This window comes from Physeter macrocephalus, chromosome 2, assembly GCF_002837175.3.
Source record: "Physeter macrocephalus isolate SW-GA chromosome 2, ASM283717v5, whole genome shotgun sequence".
Classification (NCBI taxonomy): domain Eukaryota; kingdom Metazoa; phylum Chordata; class Mammalia; order Artiodactyla; family Physeteridae; genus Physeter; species Physeter macrocephalus.
The window spans coordinates 106,345,811-106,366,869 of NC_041215.1; the positions used below are offsets into that span (position 1 = coordinate 106,345,811).

Here is a 21,059-nt window from a genome sequence, read left to right on the forward strand (position 1 = left end):
GAGGCAACCTAAGTGTCCATCAACAGATGGATGGATAAAGAAGATGTGGCACATATATACAATGGAATATTACTCAGCCATAAAAAGAAACGAAATTGAGTTATTTGTAGTGAGGTGGATGGACCTAGAGTCTGTCATACAGAGTGAAGTAAGTCAGAAAGAGAAAAACAAATACTGTATGCTAACACATATATGAGTAATTAAAAAAAAAAAAAAAGGTTCTGAAGAACCTAGGGGCAAAACGGGAATAAAGACGCCGACGTAGAGAATGGACTTGAGGACACTGGGAGGGGGAAGGGGAAGCTGGGATGAAGTGAGAGAGTGACATGGACATTTATACACTATCAAATGTAAAATAGATAGCTAGTGGGAAGCAGCCGCATGGCACCAGGAGATCAGCTTGGTGCTTTGTGACCACCTAGAGGGGTGGGATAGGGAGGGTGGGAGGAGATGCAAGAGGCAGGAGATATGGGGATATATGTATATGTATAGCTGATTCACTTTGTTATACAGCAGAAACTAACACGCCATTGTAAAACAATTATACTCCAATAAAGATGTTAAAAAAATAGTAATAATAAGTAGGAAGAATTGATTAGGTACAATGTAGACTGTATTTTTTCTCTTCTGTTTCCCTCTGTTAAGAAATCCAGCTCCAGTTCAGCAATGGTACAGTGACTGCTATTACACAGCAATAATTGGTGTCTGTGAGCTCATGTTGAGTGCTTGTTACAGAATTTGAAAGGGCAAGGCATATTTCGTGTACCAGTCCTCAACTATCTCCATCAAGCTGTCACCATAGAGACAGAAATCTTGAGACTTCCTACAATCATTTGAGAAGGGAAATGTCTATTTCTGGCTGAGACTTGGCCTCTCCGGAGTAGAGCTTATGAGGAATTTCTTACTGTTTGCTATGTAGTGTGGAATTTAGGACAAAATATGGAGCAACTTTATGGGGTAAGAGGATCAGCAATATTAAAAAAGGAAAAACCTACTTTGATTAGCATAGAGCTAGATCCTACAAATCAGTTATGACCTGGATATAATTTAGCTACTTTAGAAGTAACTTATCTTCATGTTCGGTGGCCTGACTCTCTCTGGAGTGTGGTTGACTAGTTTCTTGCCATAATTATTCCCATAACTTACAGAGCAATCACCACCCTGAGATCAGGTCTCCCACAAACAATTAAGTCATAAACTCAATTTATCAGTTACCAAAGATCATCTGGCTTAAAGAATTTTCTTAGCTGCTACATCCTTAGGTCTTTATAGATAAATAAGACCAAGTACCTCTTTGTAAGTTTCCATTTTTGCCTCTACTGCAATACCAATCAAATGGCCTTTTTGGAGAATCTAATTTTGTTTTCTAGAAAGATGAGAAATTCTAATCTTTCAAATATCCTGTGTTAGCACTAATCCTGAAGCCAAGTAGGACCCATGGAAAAGAAGAATTTATTTCAGTCTATTTTACCTCTTGGAATATTAATTCCATGAGAAAACACTTTATTAAATTCTGCTGACATTTAGAGCTTATAAAATACATTTGCCTGGTTCTTTTAAACCACATTAAACTTTTTTCTTTGGATACTTCCAAAATTGCATTGGAATCTATCAAATTTTAAAACAGTTACCCTTGGATACCGCAATTTCACCTCAAGGAATTTCTTCCAGAAAAATATTCCCATTAAATGAAAGTCTATTCTGAACTTGAAGCTATTCAGCCTAATTCCTGCACGTGGCCCCAGGAATGCCAGAAAAGAGATTGGTGGATTCTCTTTTGAAAAAAATGTAACATCCAAAAGAAATTATATTTGGGGGCCCTACAATGAAGCAGGTGGATTACTGCTTGATGACCCCAAAGTAAAGCCCACCAACAGACAAGCTCCATTTGAGTACTCAGAGCTAACAATCAGCTATTATGTGAAAGTCACTTGACGTTTGAGGAATGTCTCCATCATGAAAGGCAGATGCCAAAACAAAGGGATTTGGGGAAAAAAAGAGGCAATGCAGGAAGATAAATAAATTATATCCATGAAACATGAATAAACAACAATGGCACGCTATTAAAAAAGGGAATGATCAGAAAATAAAGGGAGCTTTTGGAAATGAAAAATATGGTTTCCTATGAAATAGGAAATTTGTAGAACTGTTGGGAGATGAAGACAAGGAAGTTTCCCAGGAGGTAGATCCAAGAGATGATACAGAAAGAGAAACCTGAAGAGAATGTTAGAAGGTTAGTCCAGGAAGTTCAATATTTCTTGGAAAATGGAGAGAGAGAGAGAGAGAGAGAAAGAGAGATTGAGAGCAGACTATATCAGTCAGAGTCCTAACAGCAAACCCAATTCACCCTACGTGGTTCTGATAAAGTGATTTTTACGAAGGGACTCCTTATGGAAGTGTGAGCAGTAAGGATTAAGGGAACAAGCAAGGGTGGTATAGTGTCCAGAGACTAGCAACAATGAGAAGCTGTTACACTCCCAGGGCTGAAGGGTCAAGGTTGGAGGAGGTGGTATAAATGGAGCCCAGCGAGAACTGCAGCCAAGGAGCTAGAGACTCCCAGCATGAGACATAGCTACTGCCCAAGAGATGTGGCTTTACATCAGAAATACAGCAGGGAAGAAACACTCTGACTTCTCTCTCTTCTTGTGATCTGATCTCACATTGGCCAAACCTAACCAGAAACCAGCTGATATAGTCTACTAGGGTCATTCTCTCAGAGCAGGTCAGGGCTAGTATGTGAAGGGAAATAAATTATTGAAGAATAATACAATAGCATTTTCCCATCTGAAAACCATCTGTGACCATCCCAGAGAATTAAAAAAAAAAAAAAAAGCCCTACGTAAGCACAATATAATGAAATTTCACAACACCATTAACAAAGAGAAGATCTTAAAAGCTTCCAGAGAGGAAAAATCATCATATATAAAGGATCAGAAATCACAAAGGCATTGGCTTGATCAACAACACTGAATGCTATATGGCAGTGGAGCAATGTCTTCAAATTTCTGAGGAAACATTCTTTCCAAGCCAAATCACCAGTTAATTGTAAGGATGGAATAAAGACATTTGCGAACATGCAATGTCACAAAAAATTTACCCTCTAGACACCCTTTCTTAGGAAGCTATTACAAAACAAAGGAGTAAACAAGCAAACAAAAACAGAAGTCCCTGGGTTGCGAGAACATGATATATGCATAACCAAGAAGTGAAGAGAAATCCCTGGCTGACAGCTATGCAGAAGTCCTAGAATATTTCTAGTTTAAACAGAGCAGGAGAGAAGAAGTCTCCGTTAAAATGTCTTTAAGGAAAAAGATAAACCACTAATCATTTTCAGAGAGATTTAACAATTCCTTGGAGGGTTTGAGACGGGCAATGAAAGCAAATGATTATTTAAGAAAATCAGCCTTCTAAAGCTATTTGATTTCTTAATTGGTGTATACATATTGCTTTTTTATATTAAATTTAAAATACTCTCACAAGAATGCAAAGTATAAGTGCAAAGATATCATTACAACATTGTGTGTTATATCAAAAAGTTGAAAATAACCTAAATGTCCATTGGTGAAAGATTGGTTAAATTATGGTGCTGCCCAATGATAGAATGCTATGTATCCTTGAAAAGGAATGAAAGAGAATCTAGATGAATACTGAGTGAAAAGATGTCCTAGATATATGTTTAAGGGAAAAAAAAAAATAGGTTTTACAACTTGTATCCATGATGTGACCGTTTTTTAAAGTAAAAAAAAAAAATCTTCTAAATATATATTACTTTATACATAGGAAAAACAAAAGCTTTGAGAACCGTGGATTTTTATTTTCTAATTAAAACTTTTAGTATTGAGTTGTTGTTTATAATGAGGATGGACTTTGTGTACTCAGAAAAATCAACAGAGATGAATTTTTAATTTAATTAATTTATTTTTATTGCAGTCTAGCCGATTTACAATGCGCCAATCTCTGCTGTACAGCAAAGTGACTCAGTTATACACATATAGACATTCTTTATTTTTGTATTCTTTTCCATTATGGTTTATCAAAGGATACTGAATATAGTTCCCTGTGTTATACAATAGGACCTTGTTGTTTATCCATCCTATATATAATAGTTTCAGATGAATTTTTAATAAGATTACTTTGGGGCTTAGAAATCAATTTTACCATACCTTCAGTTAACAATATTAATTCATCAAACTATTGTGTTTGGTACTGGAGAGAGACAGAGATGAATAAAATATATTTCCTGCCTTCAATTTTTTTTTTTTGGATTAAGCTATGGTTTTTATTTTATTTTTTTTTCACATCTTTATTGGGGTATAATTGCTTTACAATGTTGTGTTAGTTTCTGCTATATAACAAAGTGAATCAGCTATACGTATACATATATCCCCATATCCCCTCCCTCTTGTGTCTTCCTCCCACCCTCCCTATCCCACCCCTTTAGGTGGTCACGAAGCACGGAGCTGCTCTCCCTGTGCTGTGCTCCTGCCTTCAATTTTATGACAGTCTAGTAGAATGTTTTTTAAACTGCCTGGTGCTTCAGGGGTGGAATAAATGTTTGATCTGAATCTCATTTCAAAATACATTAAAAATATTAAAACACCTGTAATAAAATTAATTTAATATAATAAATTTTAATACACTGGGACCACCACTGGTTAATTTCTACTGTCAGGTAAACTAGCATTTTGTGTGTGTAGCTATCAGCATTAAATTTTTCCTGTTATTTCTGAGCATATATTTGAATTTATTGTAAACATGTCATTACTTAGAAAGTTGTAGCTTTATATTGGTCTTTAAAAAATCTAATCTGTGTAAGGTGCTTATAGAATAATGTGCATGTGACTATGCAACCACTGCATATATGCGCTAAACATGATTAAATACACAACAAAGCTCAAGTCATCTGCTTGATGTACATTCTTATGTGCAATAACAGATAAATGTATAACAGGTAGGGTAGAGAGGATTTTGCAGATCCTTAAATTTAAAGCTTTATAAGATTTCATTGTTTGACTTTTATAATAAAGCATGTGAGCAGTTTTTGGCTATTTTTGTGAACCAGTTTTTAAAACATTTTATTGTGAACACTTTGAAACAGATACAAAGTAAACAATAGAATAATGAACAACTCTCTACTTATCACCCAGCTTCAACAGTTGTCAATATTCTGCCATTCTTGTGTCATCCAAGAATGACACAAGGGATCTTGATTCCCTACTTTTTTTTTTAAAATAAATTTATTTATTTATTCATTTATTTAATTTTTGGCTTCATTAGGTCTTCGCTGCTGCACGCGGGTTTTCTCTAGTTGCTGAGAGCGGGGGCTACTCTTCGTTGCGGTGCGCGGGCTTCTCATTGCAGTGGCTTCTCTTGTTGCGGAGCACAGGCTCTAGGCAAGTGGGCTTCAGTAGTTGTGGCACACAGGCTTCAGTAGTTGTGGCTCGCGGGCTCTAGAGCGCAGACTCAGTAGTTGTGGTGCACGGGCTTAGTTGCTCCGCGGCATGTGGGATCTTCCCAGACCGGTGCTCGAACCCGTGTCCCCTGCATTGGCAGGCGGATTCTTGACCACTGCACCACCAGGGAAGCCCTTGATTCCCTACTTGATTATTATTTTTTCCAATAAACATTTTCCATTCCTTCTGTTTCAAGTTTCTGAATCTGTCCAGTTGAAGAGCAATCAAAAGAACGTTGTTACCATTTGTAATTACTTATCTTTGTTGATCAGGATTTCCTCAGTGTTATTCAATCTAAACAAAATACAGAAATGTTTTGGATACGGAAGCTTATATAAGACTGCAATTATCATTTATAAATCCTAATTTCAAACTTTAGTCTTCACCAAGATAATCTGGTTTCTGATATTTTTTATATTAAAATTTTTTTGCTAAAACTATTACATAAACATGCTTTAAAAACTTCAAAAATAGTACAAAGAGTATGCATAAAAAATAACATCTTCCTGCCCCTACCCCTCCCAGTTCCTCTTTTCAGAGGCCAGTTTCTTCGGGAGAATTTCCAGAAATACTCTATGCATGCACATACAAGCATGTACATAACTATAACCCTTAAAGAGAAAAGAAAAGAAAAGCCTTATTGGCAGTGTACACTGTTCTATACCATGCCTTTGTTCATTAATGTTTCTTTTAATACACAGATCAAAGAGTTTCTGAAAAGATACAAAACTGCTAGTATAGTGGGAACCACATCTCTGACAGCACAACATCAATGAACAAAGAGAGGAGGGAGCGAATACCTTGCTTTTGGGAAATGGAAAAGGCCATATGAAGTTTTAGCTGAATCTTGATGGAAAAGCTCGCATGGCAGAAAAGTATTATACTAGAAGATTGTTTTAAGTGGTAATACGCACCAATCCCAAACCTAATTTCTTGGTTTTTCTTTTTTCTTTCTTCACAGCATATGTTAATTGGTAGGTACAAAATATCCAGAGCAGCTGCTAGTCTGTTGAAAGTCATCCCTGCTATGTTGAAAGCATGCTGGAATTTGAGTCAAAAGACCTGGGTTCTAGTTTTAGGCAAGCCATATAACCGCTTTAGTTTCCTTATTTCTATAATGGGGATACCACGTACTTGTCTTTCTTACCAGGTTTTGAGACCATATACTGAACTAGAGTACCATCCTAATGTGAAAGCAAATTGTCTTTGGAGTCTAAGAAACATAGGTCTGAAATTACTGTTTTGAAGCTATGAATGGTATAGTTGCTAAGTCATTCATTCCATTCACAGGACATTATTGAGTACCTGCTGTTTGCCAGCCACTATCCTAAATGAGAGGATATAAGGGTGAACAAGACAGACAGGGACTTAAATTGTTTTTGAGCATTTAGTGTGTGCCAGGCTCTGTGCTAAGGCTGAGAAGTAGTGGTTAGTTCTCTGGTGGTCTTATTTGCTCACATAGCTACAAATAACAACTGTATGTGAAAACTCTCAAATTTATACTCCTGGACTGACGTTTCTGAACTTGACTCTTAAATATACAATGCCTTTTTGATGACTCCTTTTAAATAAAATTCATAAGAAACTCAAACATAATATTGATACATCCAAACCTAGACTGACTTTGATCCCAAAGCTGTTCCTCCCTCCTCTCTTCGCAACCTCTATAAACAGACCACCATCCACCAAGGTGTTCAAGCCAGAGACCTGTGGGACTTCGCTGACAGCTCCTCTCCCTCACCTTTAATCACCTGCAAGACAAATTAGTTCTACCTAAAAGGCAGATCTTGAGTCCATCCACTGTTTTCCTCTCTGCAATCCTCCTTGCTCAGACTTCTTTGCAATAGGTGCCTTACTATTTTCCTTGTTTCCTCTTGCTCCCTTACAAGCCATTCTCCATACAGTGGCCAGAGTGGATTCCCAGTGTGAAAGCAACAGCAACAGTAGTGGTAACAAACACAAACAAAACAAAGAAACAAAACTAAAAATATAAGTATTCTTTTTTTTTTTTTTTAAGTATTCTTTCATCCCCACTCCTTTCTGGGAAGATTCCACCCCTGTGTCTGGGGCTTCTGTTGTGCTGATGGGGATAAATTGGTAGAGATGCAGAAATGGTGAGGTCAGAAAGGATAGGTTGATTTACACGAGTGCAGGGAGTTATTCAAGGAGCAAGAATGGACTCTTAAAGGGGAGAGAATGAGGTCAAGGAAAGAAGAGCCAGGTCCAGGTCTGGCCTAGTTTGGGGGGTAATATTTAAAGAGAAGAGTGATTGCAGACTGTAGCTGTGCTGTGATGAGCAGAGCTTAGAGAGATAGATCAAGATTTTTTTGTGTTTTTTTTGTGGTACGCGGACCTCTCCCGTTGCGGAGCACAGGCTCCGGACGCGCAGGCTCAGCGGCCATGGCTCACGGGCCTAGCCGCTCCGCGGCATGTGGGATCTTCCCGGACCGGGGCACGAACCCGTATCCCCTGCATCGGCAGGCGGACTCTCAACCACTGCGCCACCAGGGAAGCCCAGATCAAGATTTTTTAAAAGCATGTTTGCTGAGACTCATGCACAGAAATTTCCCTTTTGTGCTTATTTCATAAACTTCTGTAAATACTAGTTTGCTTTTCATTTTTATTTTTGATACTTGTTTCTTTTGAATGAGACCAGCTATGATGATACAGGCAATGAGTGGGCTCAGCTTTATTCAAAATCCCTTACCGGGGCCTAATGGATGGCAGATTCTTATCTTTTAGGTCTCATCTTAAATGCCACATTTTCAGAAAGTCCTTTGCAGCTATCTTAGCTGGATCTCCATTGTTGTTCTCTTTCATGGCACTCGCAGTTGGTAGTTTATTCATGTGTATGGTTACGTGTGTGTGCGCACATGCCTGGGTTGCTTGTTGTCTGTTTCGAGCAGACGTACGTTCCAGAGGACAAGGAGCCTGTGGCTTTGTTCACTGCTGTGGAGCCAATGCCCCTCACAGTGCTCTGCACATAGAAGGCTGCCAATGAACACTTGTTAAGTGAACAAACAAGCTCACGTAGAGCTTAACATTGAGAAGGAAATACAGATACTGAACAGATAATCATGTTACGATGACCACAACAGGGAAGTATGGTATAACTGTAAACCTGAAGAAGCTAATTGAAATGGGGAGCAAGTCTAAAAACAGGTCAGGAGTTATAGCCAAGTGACAAGAGGGAGGATTGTTCTAGGTAGAGAGGGAATAACAAGTGTGAAAGCCAAAGGGTGAGAGTATGGAGTATTTGGGGGAAATCAAAGACCAGTGTGGCTAGAGCCTAGAGAGGAAGAGGTGGGCTGGGGGAAACATGTGCTACGCCTCAGGATTAGGAGCTGCAACCTAAGGAAATGGAAAGCTTCAGGCAGTAGAGTGAGGTGATTAAATCTGTGTTTTTAAAATACCACTATAGCTGTGTGGGGAATGGGTTACAGGTTGGAAATGGAGAGCATGGAGAAGTGGGGAGCTTGGAGAGGAAGGCCAGGGCAGAGATGATCTTGGTGAGACTGGCTAGGTATGTGTAGGAGCACAGGCCAGAGAAGACAGAGGCTTGGCTAGAGGAGATGGTGAGTTTGGAGAATAGTGGTAGATTCACAAGCAATTTAGAAGCTAGAGTAGTTAAGGTATGGTGTGTCATTGCACTTGCCATGAGGGAGTAGGAGGGCCAAGATTACTTCCAGGGTTTTGATTTATACCTCTGAGTGGCACCATTTATTGAGATAAGAGAAAACTGGAAGAGGAGCCAGTTGGTGGTGGTGGGTAAGTGGTAGAAAAATGACAAATTCAGTTGTGGACAAGATTTGAGGCACGTGTGAGATATACAAGGAGCAAGCCCAAGCAGACAGTTAAGTAGATGGCAGTATGACGGTCAGCGGGGTTCTGTGTACAAATGAAGCTGTCTGTCTAGGGAGTGAGTGGGAGTGAAAGGCTTAGGATGGAATCCTGAGGTCCTCTCACCATTTAAAGGTCAGGTTGAGAAGGAGCCAGCAAAAGTGACCAAGGAGTAGTCAGAGGGGTAAAAGTAACACTGGAATGTGTGGTGCTATGGAAGGCCTTGAGGAAATGGTCTAAGACAAATGTCTCAGTGAATTAGCAGTCAGATTTTAAGCAGAGAACATCACTCAGCAATTTAAGTTCTGATCATTCTCCCCCTTTATTAGGAAATTGTATATCAACATATCTTAGGGAAAAAACACCTCCCCAACTCGCACCTTAAAATGACTATTTTATTTTCATATCAGTATTTTATCTTCCAGTATGTATTTATAATGCATAAACATTTTTGCATTGTTGTAGCTACAATGGATGCATAATTTTTATTTTTTCCATTTTAAAGTGAAAGGAACTTAATGACTTCATAATTATCATTTTAGTGGCTGTTTAATTTCCATTCAATGACATTTTAGAGATCTGTAAAAAGATATGGCTGATTCTACTAAAACTATAGGAAGAAGAAAAAAAACTACAGGAAGATAAACCTTTTCTCACAACCCATCCTCCTTTACCATTAACAAGATCATTTAAAATAGTTAAGGAAGCACAGAAACAAATCAACCTATCAATAATTTTGTCTTCTGGAGTTTAAATACATATAAACCAATGCCAATATGTTGCTTCTTCAACTTCATACGGTCACATTTCAACTCTGGAGAGAAAATGGAAAATTTGATTACATCCTAAGAAGAACAGGGTTAAACCACAGGGAGACATATTTATTTCGTTGATCCTTGAAATACATGGACTTTCTTCTTAGATAAACTAGCAAACTGAAGATCAATACATCACCTTGATGCACATTGTTCTGAATCTTCACCAACAGGTAATGAAATCAAGGGCAAGAATAAATGATGCTTTTATGTATTGCCATTAAGTCTTAAAAACAGACTGAAGAGTTCTAAGATATCCAAGTGAGGTTTTTTTTTAAGTATTCTTTGATGACTTCATACCTTCAGAGTTTTATTTATAAATATCCTATAGTACAAAGGGGGCAGAAATGGTTAAGACCTGATTCAGTTGAAGTGATCTCATTTGTTTGTTTAAAGATTAGCCCTAAACAAATGATTAAGCTATCAAACAAGATGAAAAAGAGGGATTTTCTGGAGCTGTGGAGCTTGAGTTTCTGTAGGAAATATGACAGAAGCAAAAGGTGAACTTGTGATTGAGCCAAGGACATTTTAATTCTTTGATCTAATGAACTTCTGTGCTGAAATCAGTACTTTAGCTCAGAAAAGCTAAAAGTCTTTTGTCACCAACAAACAGGTCTCTAGTTTGGAGACATCAAAAGTAATTGATCGGGCTTCCCTGGTGGCACAGTGGTTGAGAATCCGCCTGCCGATGCAGGGGACACGGGTTCGTGCCCTGGTCTGGGAAGATCCCACATGACGTGGAGCGGCTGGGCCCGTGACCCATGGCCACTGAGCCTGTGCGTCCAGAGCCTGTGCTCTGCAACGGGAGAGGCCACAACAGTGAGAGGCCCGCATACCACACACACACAAAAATAATAATAATTGATCAGCAGCACTATTTACAATAACCAAGACATGGAAACAACTTAAATGTCCATCGACAGATGAATGAATAAAGAAGATGTAGTGTATAGACAGATAGATAGATACACACACACATATAATGGAATATTACTCAGCCATTAAAAAGAATGAAATAATGCCATTTGCAGCAACTTGGATGGATCTAGAGATTATCATACTAAGTGAAGTAAGACTCTAGGGCTGCTGAACCCTCAGTTTTACTCAATAAATATGTGTTGAGTTCCTACTTTGTGCAGGACAAAGCGTCAGACACAGCTTCTAGGACATCCTTATTTAATGGCTTATCTTTTCTCTTACCCCTTGTTTTAAGACTAGCTTTAGCTCTCTGCACGGATCTTGTTGGCAGTTTCCTTCTTCCTGTCTAGGGAGAAGCTGCTTTTGTCTTCATTCCAGGTTGTGTGGATGGGTAGTGATGTCAGGTCTATCTAGAGCACCAGCCAGCTTAAGGAAGGCCCTGGGATAAGGGCTTGGGGCCTCTCTTTGTGGTGGAGGAGAGAGGAGGAATTCGTGATAAGCAGAGATGCGGGCCTCTGAATCACATGGATACTCAAAGTAGTGAGTACTTTCTATGCACCACATTCTCATTTAACCCTTGGATGATAAACGATTGTATGAAGGAGATGGTATTGTTTAACTGCATTTTACAGATAAGGAAACTGCCTAGTGACTTATCCAAGGCCACAGAGTATGTGGTGGATCTGAGATATGAATCTGTTTTCTACGTCCTTAAAGGCTCTCCACCACAGTGCATGGGGCCCAGTAGAATTTCAGGTCCAGAGCAAATCATACTGGGCCCGCCACTCCCATGTTTTTACAAGACAAAATCTGTCTAGAATGTATATCTAATAAAGTAGTAAAGGGAAAACAGGTCATGGACAGGCAGTTTATAGCCTGAGAAGTGAGTATGTGGGCTATGGGTCCACCTTTAAAAAAATTTTTTTGTCTTGATAAGGAGCCTCTAAGGTTATTTTAGAACTAGTGTTACTGAGTTCTTGCCCTTACTACAAGGACCTGTTTTCTCCACTAGACAAAAATATGAATGGCTGGTCCAGTTTTGTCTCAAATAATGATTGTGAGGATAAAATAAGGCCCTTTTAAAACTATGGCACTTAAACTTCTAAGGCAGCAGCGTCTTTCCAAGGTATCAGGGAACTGTGAAGTAGCTGATTAAAATAAATTCTTGATTACTTGAGATACAGGAAGTGTAGCAGTAGCATTTGGTAACTGGACTTCATAGATACAATCTAAAACCGCATTCAAACCAGCAATTTTAATCTTTCTGAGATTTGGCTCTTTGTAGAGCTTAAAAAAAAAAGAGAGACAAGGCGTAAAATGCCAGTAAGATTAATTAAATTTCTTTTCCTTTGAGCCCTGTCCAAACGTTGACGGAATTAGGACAGAATACAAAGATCAAGAAAAAAAAGCCAGAAAGACGCACGTACACGGACTGTGCCAGTCAATATTGAGGTAAGGAAGTGAGTTTTGGGGGAAAGACCTCAGACATCCCTGGGGACCGCTTTGCTTCGGGACATTCCCTTTGGCAATATTCCAGAATCTTGAGTCCCCAGGGCTCCCCCCAGTGGGAAGGGGAAGATGCGCGTGGCCAGGCGCGCGCGTACGCGTGTACACTCACGTGTACACTCACACGCGCGCGCACCCTACACATACACTCAGCCTGTTTCCTCCGCTTCTCCTCCCCCCGGGGGGCGGGTCTCTTTCTCTTTAAAGAGCAGACGGTCTCTTCGCAAACCCAGGCTCTCTAAGGCCCCGGGGGCCCGGGACCCGAGCTGCTCGCAACCAATGGGCGAGGTGGAGCGGCTCGAGCGCGGCTGACGCTGCACCAATGGGCGCTCGCGGGGGGCGGGGGCAGTGGAGGAGACACTATTGTTGATGAGGAGGAGCGGCAGCGGCGGCGGCGGCGGCTGCACCACCTCGTTGCTGCCGGTCGCGGCCCGGGCGCCCCCCGCACCCCGGACTCCGGCTTCGTCACCCGGTCGCGGGGGCCTTCCATCCGGTCTCGAGAATCCTTCCCCTGCAACCCAACAACAACAAAACCCCACGTCTCGCCCAGTCACCGGGGAGGGGGGGGACCATGTCCCAGCGGGTGAGGCGCAATGGGTCCCCCACGCCGGCCGGCTCCCTCGGGGGCGGTGCGGTCGCCACGGCCGGGGGATCCGGGAGCCGCCTGCAGCCCATGAGGGCGACGGTTCCGTTCCAGCTGAAGCAGCAGCAGCAGCAACATGGCAGCCCCACGCGGAGCAACGGCGGCGGCGGCGGCAACAACGGCGGCTGCTGTGGTGGCGCCTCAGGCCCCTCGGGCGGCGGCGGCAGCGGCAGCAGCGGGGCCCCGCGCACCGCCTCGCGCAGCACAAGCCCCACGCGGGGCGGCGGGAGTGCGGCCGCGCGCACCAGCCCCACGGTGGCCACGCAGACGGGCGCGTCCTCGACGTCCACGCGAGGCACCAGCCCCACGCGCGGCGCCGCGCCCGGGGCCCGCGGGAGCCCCCCACGGCCGCAGCCCCCACCACCGCTGCTGGGCACCGTGTCGTCGCCTTCCTCGTCGCCCACCCACCTGTGGACAGGCGAGGTGAGCGCGGCCCCACCCGCTGCCCGCGTCCGGCACCGGAGGAGATCCCCGGAGCAGAGCCGAAGCTCCCCGGAGAGGAGGAGCCCGAGCGCCCCTCTTTGCAAAGCAGGTACGTGCTGGGGGCCGCGCGAAGAGGGGAAGGCGACGGCGGGAAGGGGTCCCGGGCGCGCGCCGCTACCGCGCAGGGACTGCGGCGCTGCCGCGGAGCCGGGGTGGCCGGGGGGCGGGGCCGGGGCGGGGCCCGGGAGGTGCGGCCCAGCCTTGTTCGGGCCATCTCCGCGCCCCCTGCGCCGCTCCCTCCCCGGCCGTCTCATTCATGCCTCAGTCGGCCCTGCGTTGGTTCCCGTCCCTGGAGGTGCAGCCGCTAACCTTGTGCTTGGCCTGATGTGTTAATGATAAACCTGGGTTTCTGGCCGCCCGCTGGTTACTGCTTACCCTCCCTTGGGGGTGAGGCTAAGAGTGGTTTGTCACTTCACTGACATGGGTAATGTTAGTATAGCACGTATCTGCTGCTAAGTAGTTCTCTTTCACAGAACAGTTTCAGATTTGGGGGATTCGAATGCACTAGCATAGCAGGTTCAGTTGGGTCCCTGAAGATACATGAGTCTCGGAGCATGTTAGCATTTCCTAAGATTTGCTAAGTGGGTAGAAAGAAGTGAGAAGTAAGTTAAGCAAGATTCCTTTGGGGGGGTTTATGGGCTTTGTATGAGCCTCTGGTGTATGTCTCTTACACTGATTTTGTGTTTAGGATGAGAACCATTTTTTTTTTTTTAAAACAAGATCCTAGATTTGTCTCCTTGTTATTATTTTAGGGACCTAAAAATTGTTTTTCTCTAGACTTGGGAGCTTTTTTGGGAGAAAGTCCTGAATGGAGCTCTTGGGTTCCTTGGGAGTCATTCATAAAGAGGAACTCAAAAGAGAACTTCATATTGTGGAAATGGAAAGAGAAAAAATTTATCATCTGATTGCCTTCCTGTTAGAATCCACTGAAAAGAGAAATGGGTGGTTTTTAGCTTACGTATTAATACTGCCAACGTATACCTTTGTCTTTCCCTGTCTCGGGAATTTCTGTTAGAATCTTTAGGCAGAATGGCTGGATATTTCAGGAAACTTCGTACAGTACTTCCTAACCAAATAGAACAGATGAAGTGGTTTCAAGGGTTCATTCAAAAATGCAGGGAATGGGATGAGTCTTTTCTACTGTTTATTTTATCAAAGATTTTAGACAATGGATATTTTCTGGGGAGAGAATTGCGCTGAAGAATGATCAATAGTGTTTTCTGACTAGAACAAGAGTACTGTTTTAAATCTTCTGAAAATGCAAAGTGCTTCTTTTAAACTTTGTTAAAAGAACCCGCTCTTCCTTAAATAATAGCTATTGCTTACTGAGCTCCTCCTTATGGTGGATGATTTACCTACAGAATCTCATTTTAACTCTCACAGGAGGTTTTGGAGAGGTGAAGTAACAAGTGGTGGAGCGGATATTTGGTACTCCAAAACCATGTCTTTTATGTTATATCAAGGAGGTAGCTTGATGTGTAAGATAGAACCCGGGAAATACATAACATACCAAAGTGACATATGTGTTTAGGTTTTGAAGCAGCTATTAGAGGTGTCTGGTGGATATAATTGCTTCAGTTTGCCTTCAACCTTCTGGAGCTGACATTGTGTGGCAGGTGGAAGGGAAGGAGAGCTACTTAAGTGGGCAGTTAAGTTGGAGGAAGGAGGTGGTGACCCCAGTCTGATAACAGAATCTGGCTACCCTCTCAACTATTTGACCTTTAAAGAAGCAGCAACCTGATGAAAGCCGGGTTAAGTATTAGCAGTGTGTGGAGGAAGGTGCTCTTTTCTTCTCATCGCTAGAAGGGCTTTATTTGCCGGGATCTCGGGCTCCGCCTGTGCCCGCTCTTCATGTTTTCCGAAGCTTCTTTCCCTCAGATCTGTCATTCCATAGAGTATTCATGCTGTAAAATTGACCCTTCTCATTAGCCCTCTCACTGCCCCCACCAAAAAAAACCCCAGAAAAATAAAAACTGTTTTTTCTCCAGTGCAGCACTCTCACCTAGGTGTGAAAAGGGATACTGCCTGTTACTAAGTTATGCTGAAGTGAATGTCTGATAGCTTCCTTCCCAAGAATGTGTTTTTGTTTCACTCCAGTGAACTTCCATGCAGAGTGGGACAAATATTTTCTGATTTTGTCTTCATAGTACAAACTAGACCATTTGCTGTTTTTCTCAGACTCAATCTGGAAGAAAAGGAGAATCTTTTTAATTATGAGACTCCCTTTTAAAAATTAAAAAACATTTTTTTCATATTTTTTAATTGAGGTACAGTTGATTTACAAAGTTTCAGGTGTACAGCAGAGACTCCCTTTTTAAAATTTAAAACATTTAAAAAAATATTTATTTTAAGTATTTATTTTTGGCTGCGTTGGGTCTTCATTGCTGCACGCGGGCTTTCTCTAGTTGCGGCGAGCGGGGGCTACCCTTTGCTGCCGTGCGCGGGCTTCTCATTGCGGTGGATTCTCTTGTTGCGGATCACGGGCTCTAGGCATGCGGGCTTCTGTAGTTGTGGCTCGTGGGCTCTAGAGCGCAGGCTCAGTCGTGGTGGTGCATGGGCTGAGTTTCTCTGCGGCATGTGGGTGGGATCTTCCCGGACCAGGCCTCAAACCTGTGTCCCCTGTATTGGCAGGCGGATTCTTAATCACTGCGCCACCAGGGAAGCTCCGAGACTCCCTTTTTGATTGAAGGAGATTACTGCCAGTTTGCAGCCTCAATGAAATGTAGACATGCTTATTGGTAGAGAGCAAGGGCCTACCTTATAAAGTAAACCTCAATGTGACTCAGATTCCAGGGTCCATCTGGATCAGGTTGTCAGCTTCTAGGTGTCTGTAGGATGAATTGGATGGCCTAATCTTTGTTAGGAATCCAGTCTGAAAGTCCCCTATTTGAAGATCTCAGGATCTTAAGGGGGGTGTCCCTATTCAGTCAGCTCCCTACCTAGTTGCTTTATTTCCCCAGGGTTACAGCTAATCATTAGCTAATAGAGAACTTCCTTCAGTTGATTTATTACTTTTTGGAAGTAGCTTCAAGCCCAGTGAAAATAAGTGGCATTTAGAAATGTTAGTAAATAGAATAAAAGGTGGAGGAGGGCAATACATTTTATCTTCTATGTGCTGGGTGCTTTACGTATGTTATATATTAAAGTAGGATTATCATCACATTTCGTAAAGGAGCACAGGGAGCCTGCCTAAGATTACATAGGTGGTAAACGGCAGAGGGAGGGAGAGGCAAGAGGGAGGCGATATGGGGACATATGTATATGTATAACTGATTCACTTTGTTATAAAGCAGAAACTAACACACTATTGTAGAGCAATTATACTCCAATAATGATGTTAAAAAAAAAAGAAAAAGAAAAAAACCAGAGTATTCAATATAAGGTAATCCAAGCACCCATTCCTGACAGGTATTTTAAACTTCCCACCTTCAGTGCCTGCCATCTCCACGGCGAAGTGGTTTGTCGTTAGGAACTGAGATATGCTTAGAAAAGGTAACTAGGCAACGGTGTTAACTGTAGATAAAATGGTGAAGAAGACAAAGTTTTTATGCCTTCCCTCCTTTTACCTGACTTCGTCTTACTCTATACAGTGTCAAATAGATATATTACAAATAGGTGGCTTAAAGAGGATAGGAGCATAGGCTTTGGGTTCCCTACCTAGTTGCTTTATTTCCCCAGGGTTACAGCTAATCATTAGCTAATAGAGAACTTCCTTCAGTTGATTTATTACTTTTTGGAAGTAGCTTCAAGCCCAGTGAAAATAAGTGGCATTTAGAAATGTTAGTAAATAGAATAAAAGGTGGAGGAGGGCAATACATTTTATCTTCTATGTGCTGGGTGCTTTACGTATGTTATATATTAAAGTAGGATTATCATCACATTTCGTAAAGGAGCACAGGGAGCCTGCCTAAGATTACATAGGTGGTAAACGGCAGAGGGAGGGAGAGGCAAGAGGGAGGCGATATGGGGACATATGTATATGTATAACTGATTCACTTTGTTATAAAGCAGAAACTAACACACTATTGTAGAGCAATTATACTCCAATAATGATGTTAAAAAAAAAAGAAAAAGAAAAAAACCAGAGTATTCAATATAAGGTAATCCAAGCACCCATTCCTGACAGGTATTTTAAACTTCCCACCTTCAGTGCCTGCCATCTCCACGGCGAAGTGGTTTGTCGTTAGGAACTGAGATATGCTTAGAAAAGGTAACTAGGCAACGGTGTTAACTGTAGATAAAATGGTGAAGAAGACAAAGTTTTTATGCCTTCCCTCCTTTTACCTGACTTCGTCTTACTCTATACAGTGTCAAATAGATATATTACAAATAGGTGGCTTAAAGAGGATAGGAGCATAGGCTTTGGGTAGACATTTTGGGTGTTTTTTAAAAAAAATTATTTATTTATTTATTTATGGCTGTGTTTTTTTTTTTTTTTCAAGATGTTGGGGGTAGGAGTTTATTAATTAATTTATTTATTTTTGCTGTGTTGGGTCTTAGTTTCTGGGCAAGGGCTTTCTCTAGTTGCGACGAGCGGGGGCCACTCTTCATCGCGGTGCGCGGGCCTATCACTATCGCGGCCTCTCTTGTTGCGGAGCACAGGCTCCAGACGCGCAGTCTCAGTAGTTGTGGCTCACGGGCCCAGTTGCTCCGCGGCATGTGGGATCTTCCCAGACCAGGGCTTGAACCCATGTCCCCTGCATTGGCAGGCAGACTCTCAACCACTGCGCCACCAGGGAAGCCCGACGTTCTGGGTTTTAATACCGTGTTCCACCACTTAGAAGCCATGTGATGTTGGGAAGCGATTAACTTTCTAACCCTTAACTTTCTCATTTGTAAGGTGATGATGATATTTACTTCATATGGTGCTAAGGATTAAATGAAAGAAAACTGAAAAATACTCAGCACAGTACCTCAGTATAAAAGTTAGCTATTGTGTATCATACTAGTTTTGCTTCTAGTTTTAGTGGATGTAACAAATTGCCAGCGTAGGCTTAGTTTTCATGGTTGTATGAAATTTCAAGTTGCAAAGAACATACAGAACTGTTTCTCAGAGTGTGGTCTGTGCCTTATCTGTACCAGATTCACTCAGGGTCTTTGTTAAAAATGCAAGCTCCCAGACCCTACTCCAGAACTTGAAAGTACCCCCCCAAAATCTAAAAAAATTTAGATTTTGCTGAACTCTAAATTTGAAAAACAGTCCTAGAAGCACTGAAGGGAAATAGTTTGAAAACTCCTCATTAGAGAAAAGGGCATTAGTACAGTATGTATAAAAGTTATTTTTGCAGTGTGGCTGGCTGATAGGTAGATAGCAAGTTGTGTTTTTGCTAATTTCCCCCTTACTTTGGATGTATTATGTTGTGTATGAATTTGGTTGTTTATTGAGGTGGGGGTGTGGCAAGAGCAGCAACAAGAGATGGATTTCTCTGGACTAATAATCAGGAAGTAGTATAACAGAACTTCAAATTTGCAGCATCTTAGACTTCTGCTTTCTTGTACTTTGTGAAATATACAACTTTAAGAATTAGGTGTTTCTCTAACATTTGAAGGATTGCTGGTAAGTTCACACATTCAGGGGAATCCTTTTGGTTTATAATATTTGTATTTTACAAACACTGAAGCTGAGGCAAGGAGAAACTTACTATTAATTCAGCGTCTTGGCTAGTAGAGTTTGTATTGAATTAAGTTCAATTCTGTAAGCTTTGATTGAAGAATGTAAAAGAGAGAACTCCAGAGACTCACAAACCAGCCATGTAAGATAGGTTCATAAGTATATAATATGAGTACTTTGGGCTCATAGAGAAGTGAGTAATTCTGTGGGGAGTGGGTACAGAAGTTCTGTCAGAGGAGATGGCTTTTGCTTTGGGTTGGAAAGAGAGGAACAGAACATTCCTCTGGATCAACTGGGTCATAGAGGTGTGAAAATATACATATCATATTCACTCCTGTGTATTAAAATGTAGAGTATAGGATGTTGGGGAGAAAAGAGAGCAAGCAGTCGAGAAAGAGAGTAGAAAGGTAAGTTTTCAGAATGGCCTTGAATAGAATATATGAATTTCAATGTATTCCATGGATAATACCTCTGGAGCCAGATGGTTAGAGTTCAAATCTTGGCATTACTGCTTACTTAGTAGTAGCTATTTAACTTTAGGCAAATTCACTTCACCTGTAAAATGGGGATGCTGACTAATAGTACAGCTGACCCTTGAACAAAGCAGGTTTGAATTGCCCTGGTCCACTTACATGTGGATTTTTAAAAAATAAATAGTACTGCAATATATATGATCCAAAGTTGGTTGAATCTGCACATGTGGAACTGTGGGACCAGATGGCTGAATCTAAAGTTATATGCGGATTTTCTACTATGCAGAGAGTCGGTGGCCTTAAACCCTCGTTGTTCAAGGGTCAACTGTTAATATTTTACAATAGAGGATTGTTAGAAGGATAAAATCTTTGTAATCTCTTTGTGAGTGTAGGAAGGAATCTCTTGATATTAGCTAATTTCACATCATTTTTATCATCCTCATCATCCAAGGGTTGAGACATTAAAAGTTAATTTGTTATATTAGTGGTATTTACATTCTTGGAATGCATAGTGTTGAATAAATACTTAGAATGAATAGGCTATGAATTTGACATGGAGAAGACTCTAGGATAGTAACTCACAACAGCATCGAGCACATGAATTTAAGTTCTATGGCAGTGGGAATGGCAAGGATAAAAGAGATTGAGGAGACTTGGATTCAGTACAGTAACCTGTTGGATGTAGGGACTGAGAAAGGAGGAGTTGAGGATAATAGTTGCTTATCTTAATTGAGATAAGTGACACTGTGAGGAGTGCTGGTTTGGGAAGAGAAAAATTAGTCCAGTTCTGGACATACTTAGTTTGTGCTCTCAGGACATCCAGATAATTTTCTAAATTGTGGCAAGTATAGTTTTAGAACTTGGGGATACAGATTGGAGGCAGAAAATTGGCGCTCATTTATTTCGGCTCAGTAAACATTCGTTTAACCCATACTTTATGCTAAGCATTTGCACGTGGGCGCTTCTTGAAATGACTAATCACTGGGATGGATAAGATGATAGGAGAATGCTGAGGATACAACTCTGGGAGAAAACAAGCATTTTAAGGGTAGAAAAAAAAGTCAATGAATAAGCCTGAGAATGTGGTGGTAGAATAGTGTTGAGAAAGCCAAAAGAAAGATTTGGATTTCAAGGAGGAGATGGTAAAGATTTTCAGATTCTCTGAAGATAACAAGTATGCTGAGCCTGGAGAATAGACTTTTTTTTTTTTTTTGGCGGTACGCGGGCTTCTCACTGCTGTGGCCTCCCCCGTTGCGGAGCACAGGCTCCGGACGCGCAGGCTCAGCGGCCATGGCTCACGGGCCCAGCCGCTCCGCG

At 41.7% G+C, this 21,059-nt stretch overlaps 1 protein-coding gene across 1 annotated transcript in view; it reads left to right on the forward strand.

Moving 5' to 3' along the window:
* The first annotated feature begins 12,917 nt into the window (after positions 1 to 12,917).
* FAM117B (family with sequence similarity 117 member B) overlaps positions 12,918 to 21,059 on the forward strand; it is a 98,408-nt gene continuing 90,266 nt past the window's right edge. Inside the window, exon 1 of the mRNA XM_028480956.1 lies at positions 12,918 to 13,707. Within this exon, the coding sequence (XP_028336757.1) occupies positions 13,104 to 13,707 (604 nt within the window). The 5' untranslated portion in view covers positions 12,918 to 13,103. The remainder of the gene's footprint in view (positions 13,708 to 21,059) is intronic.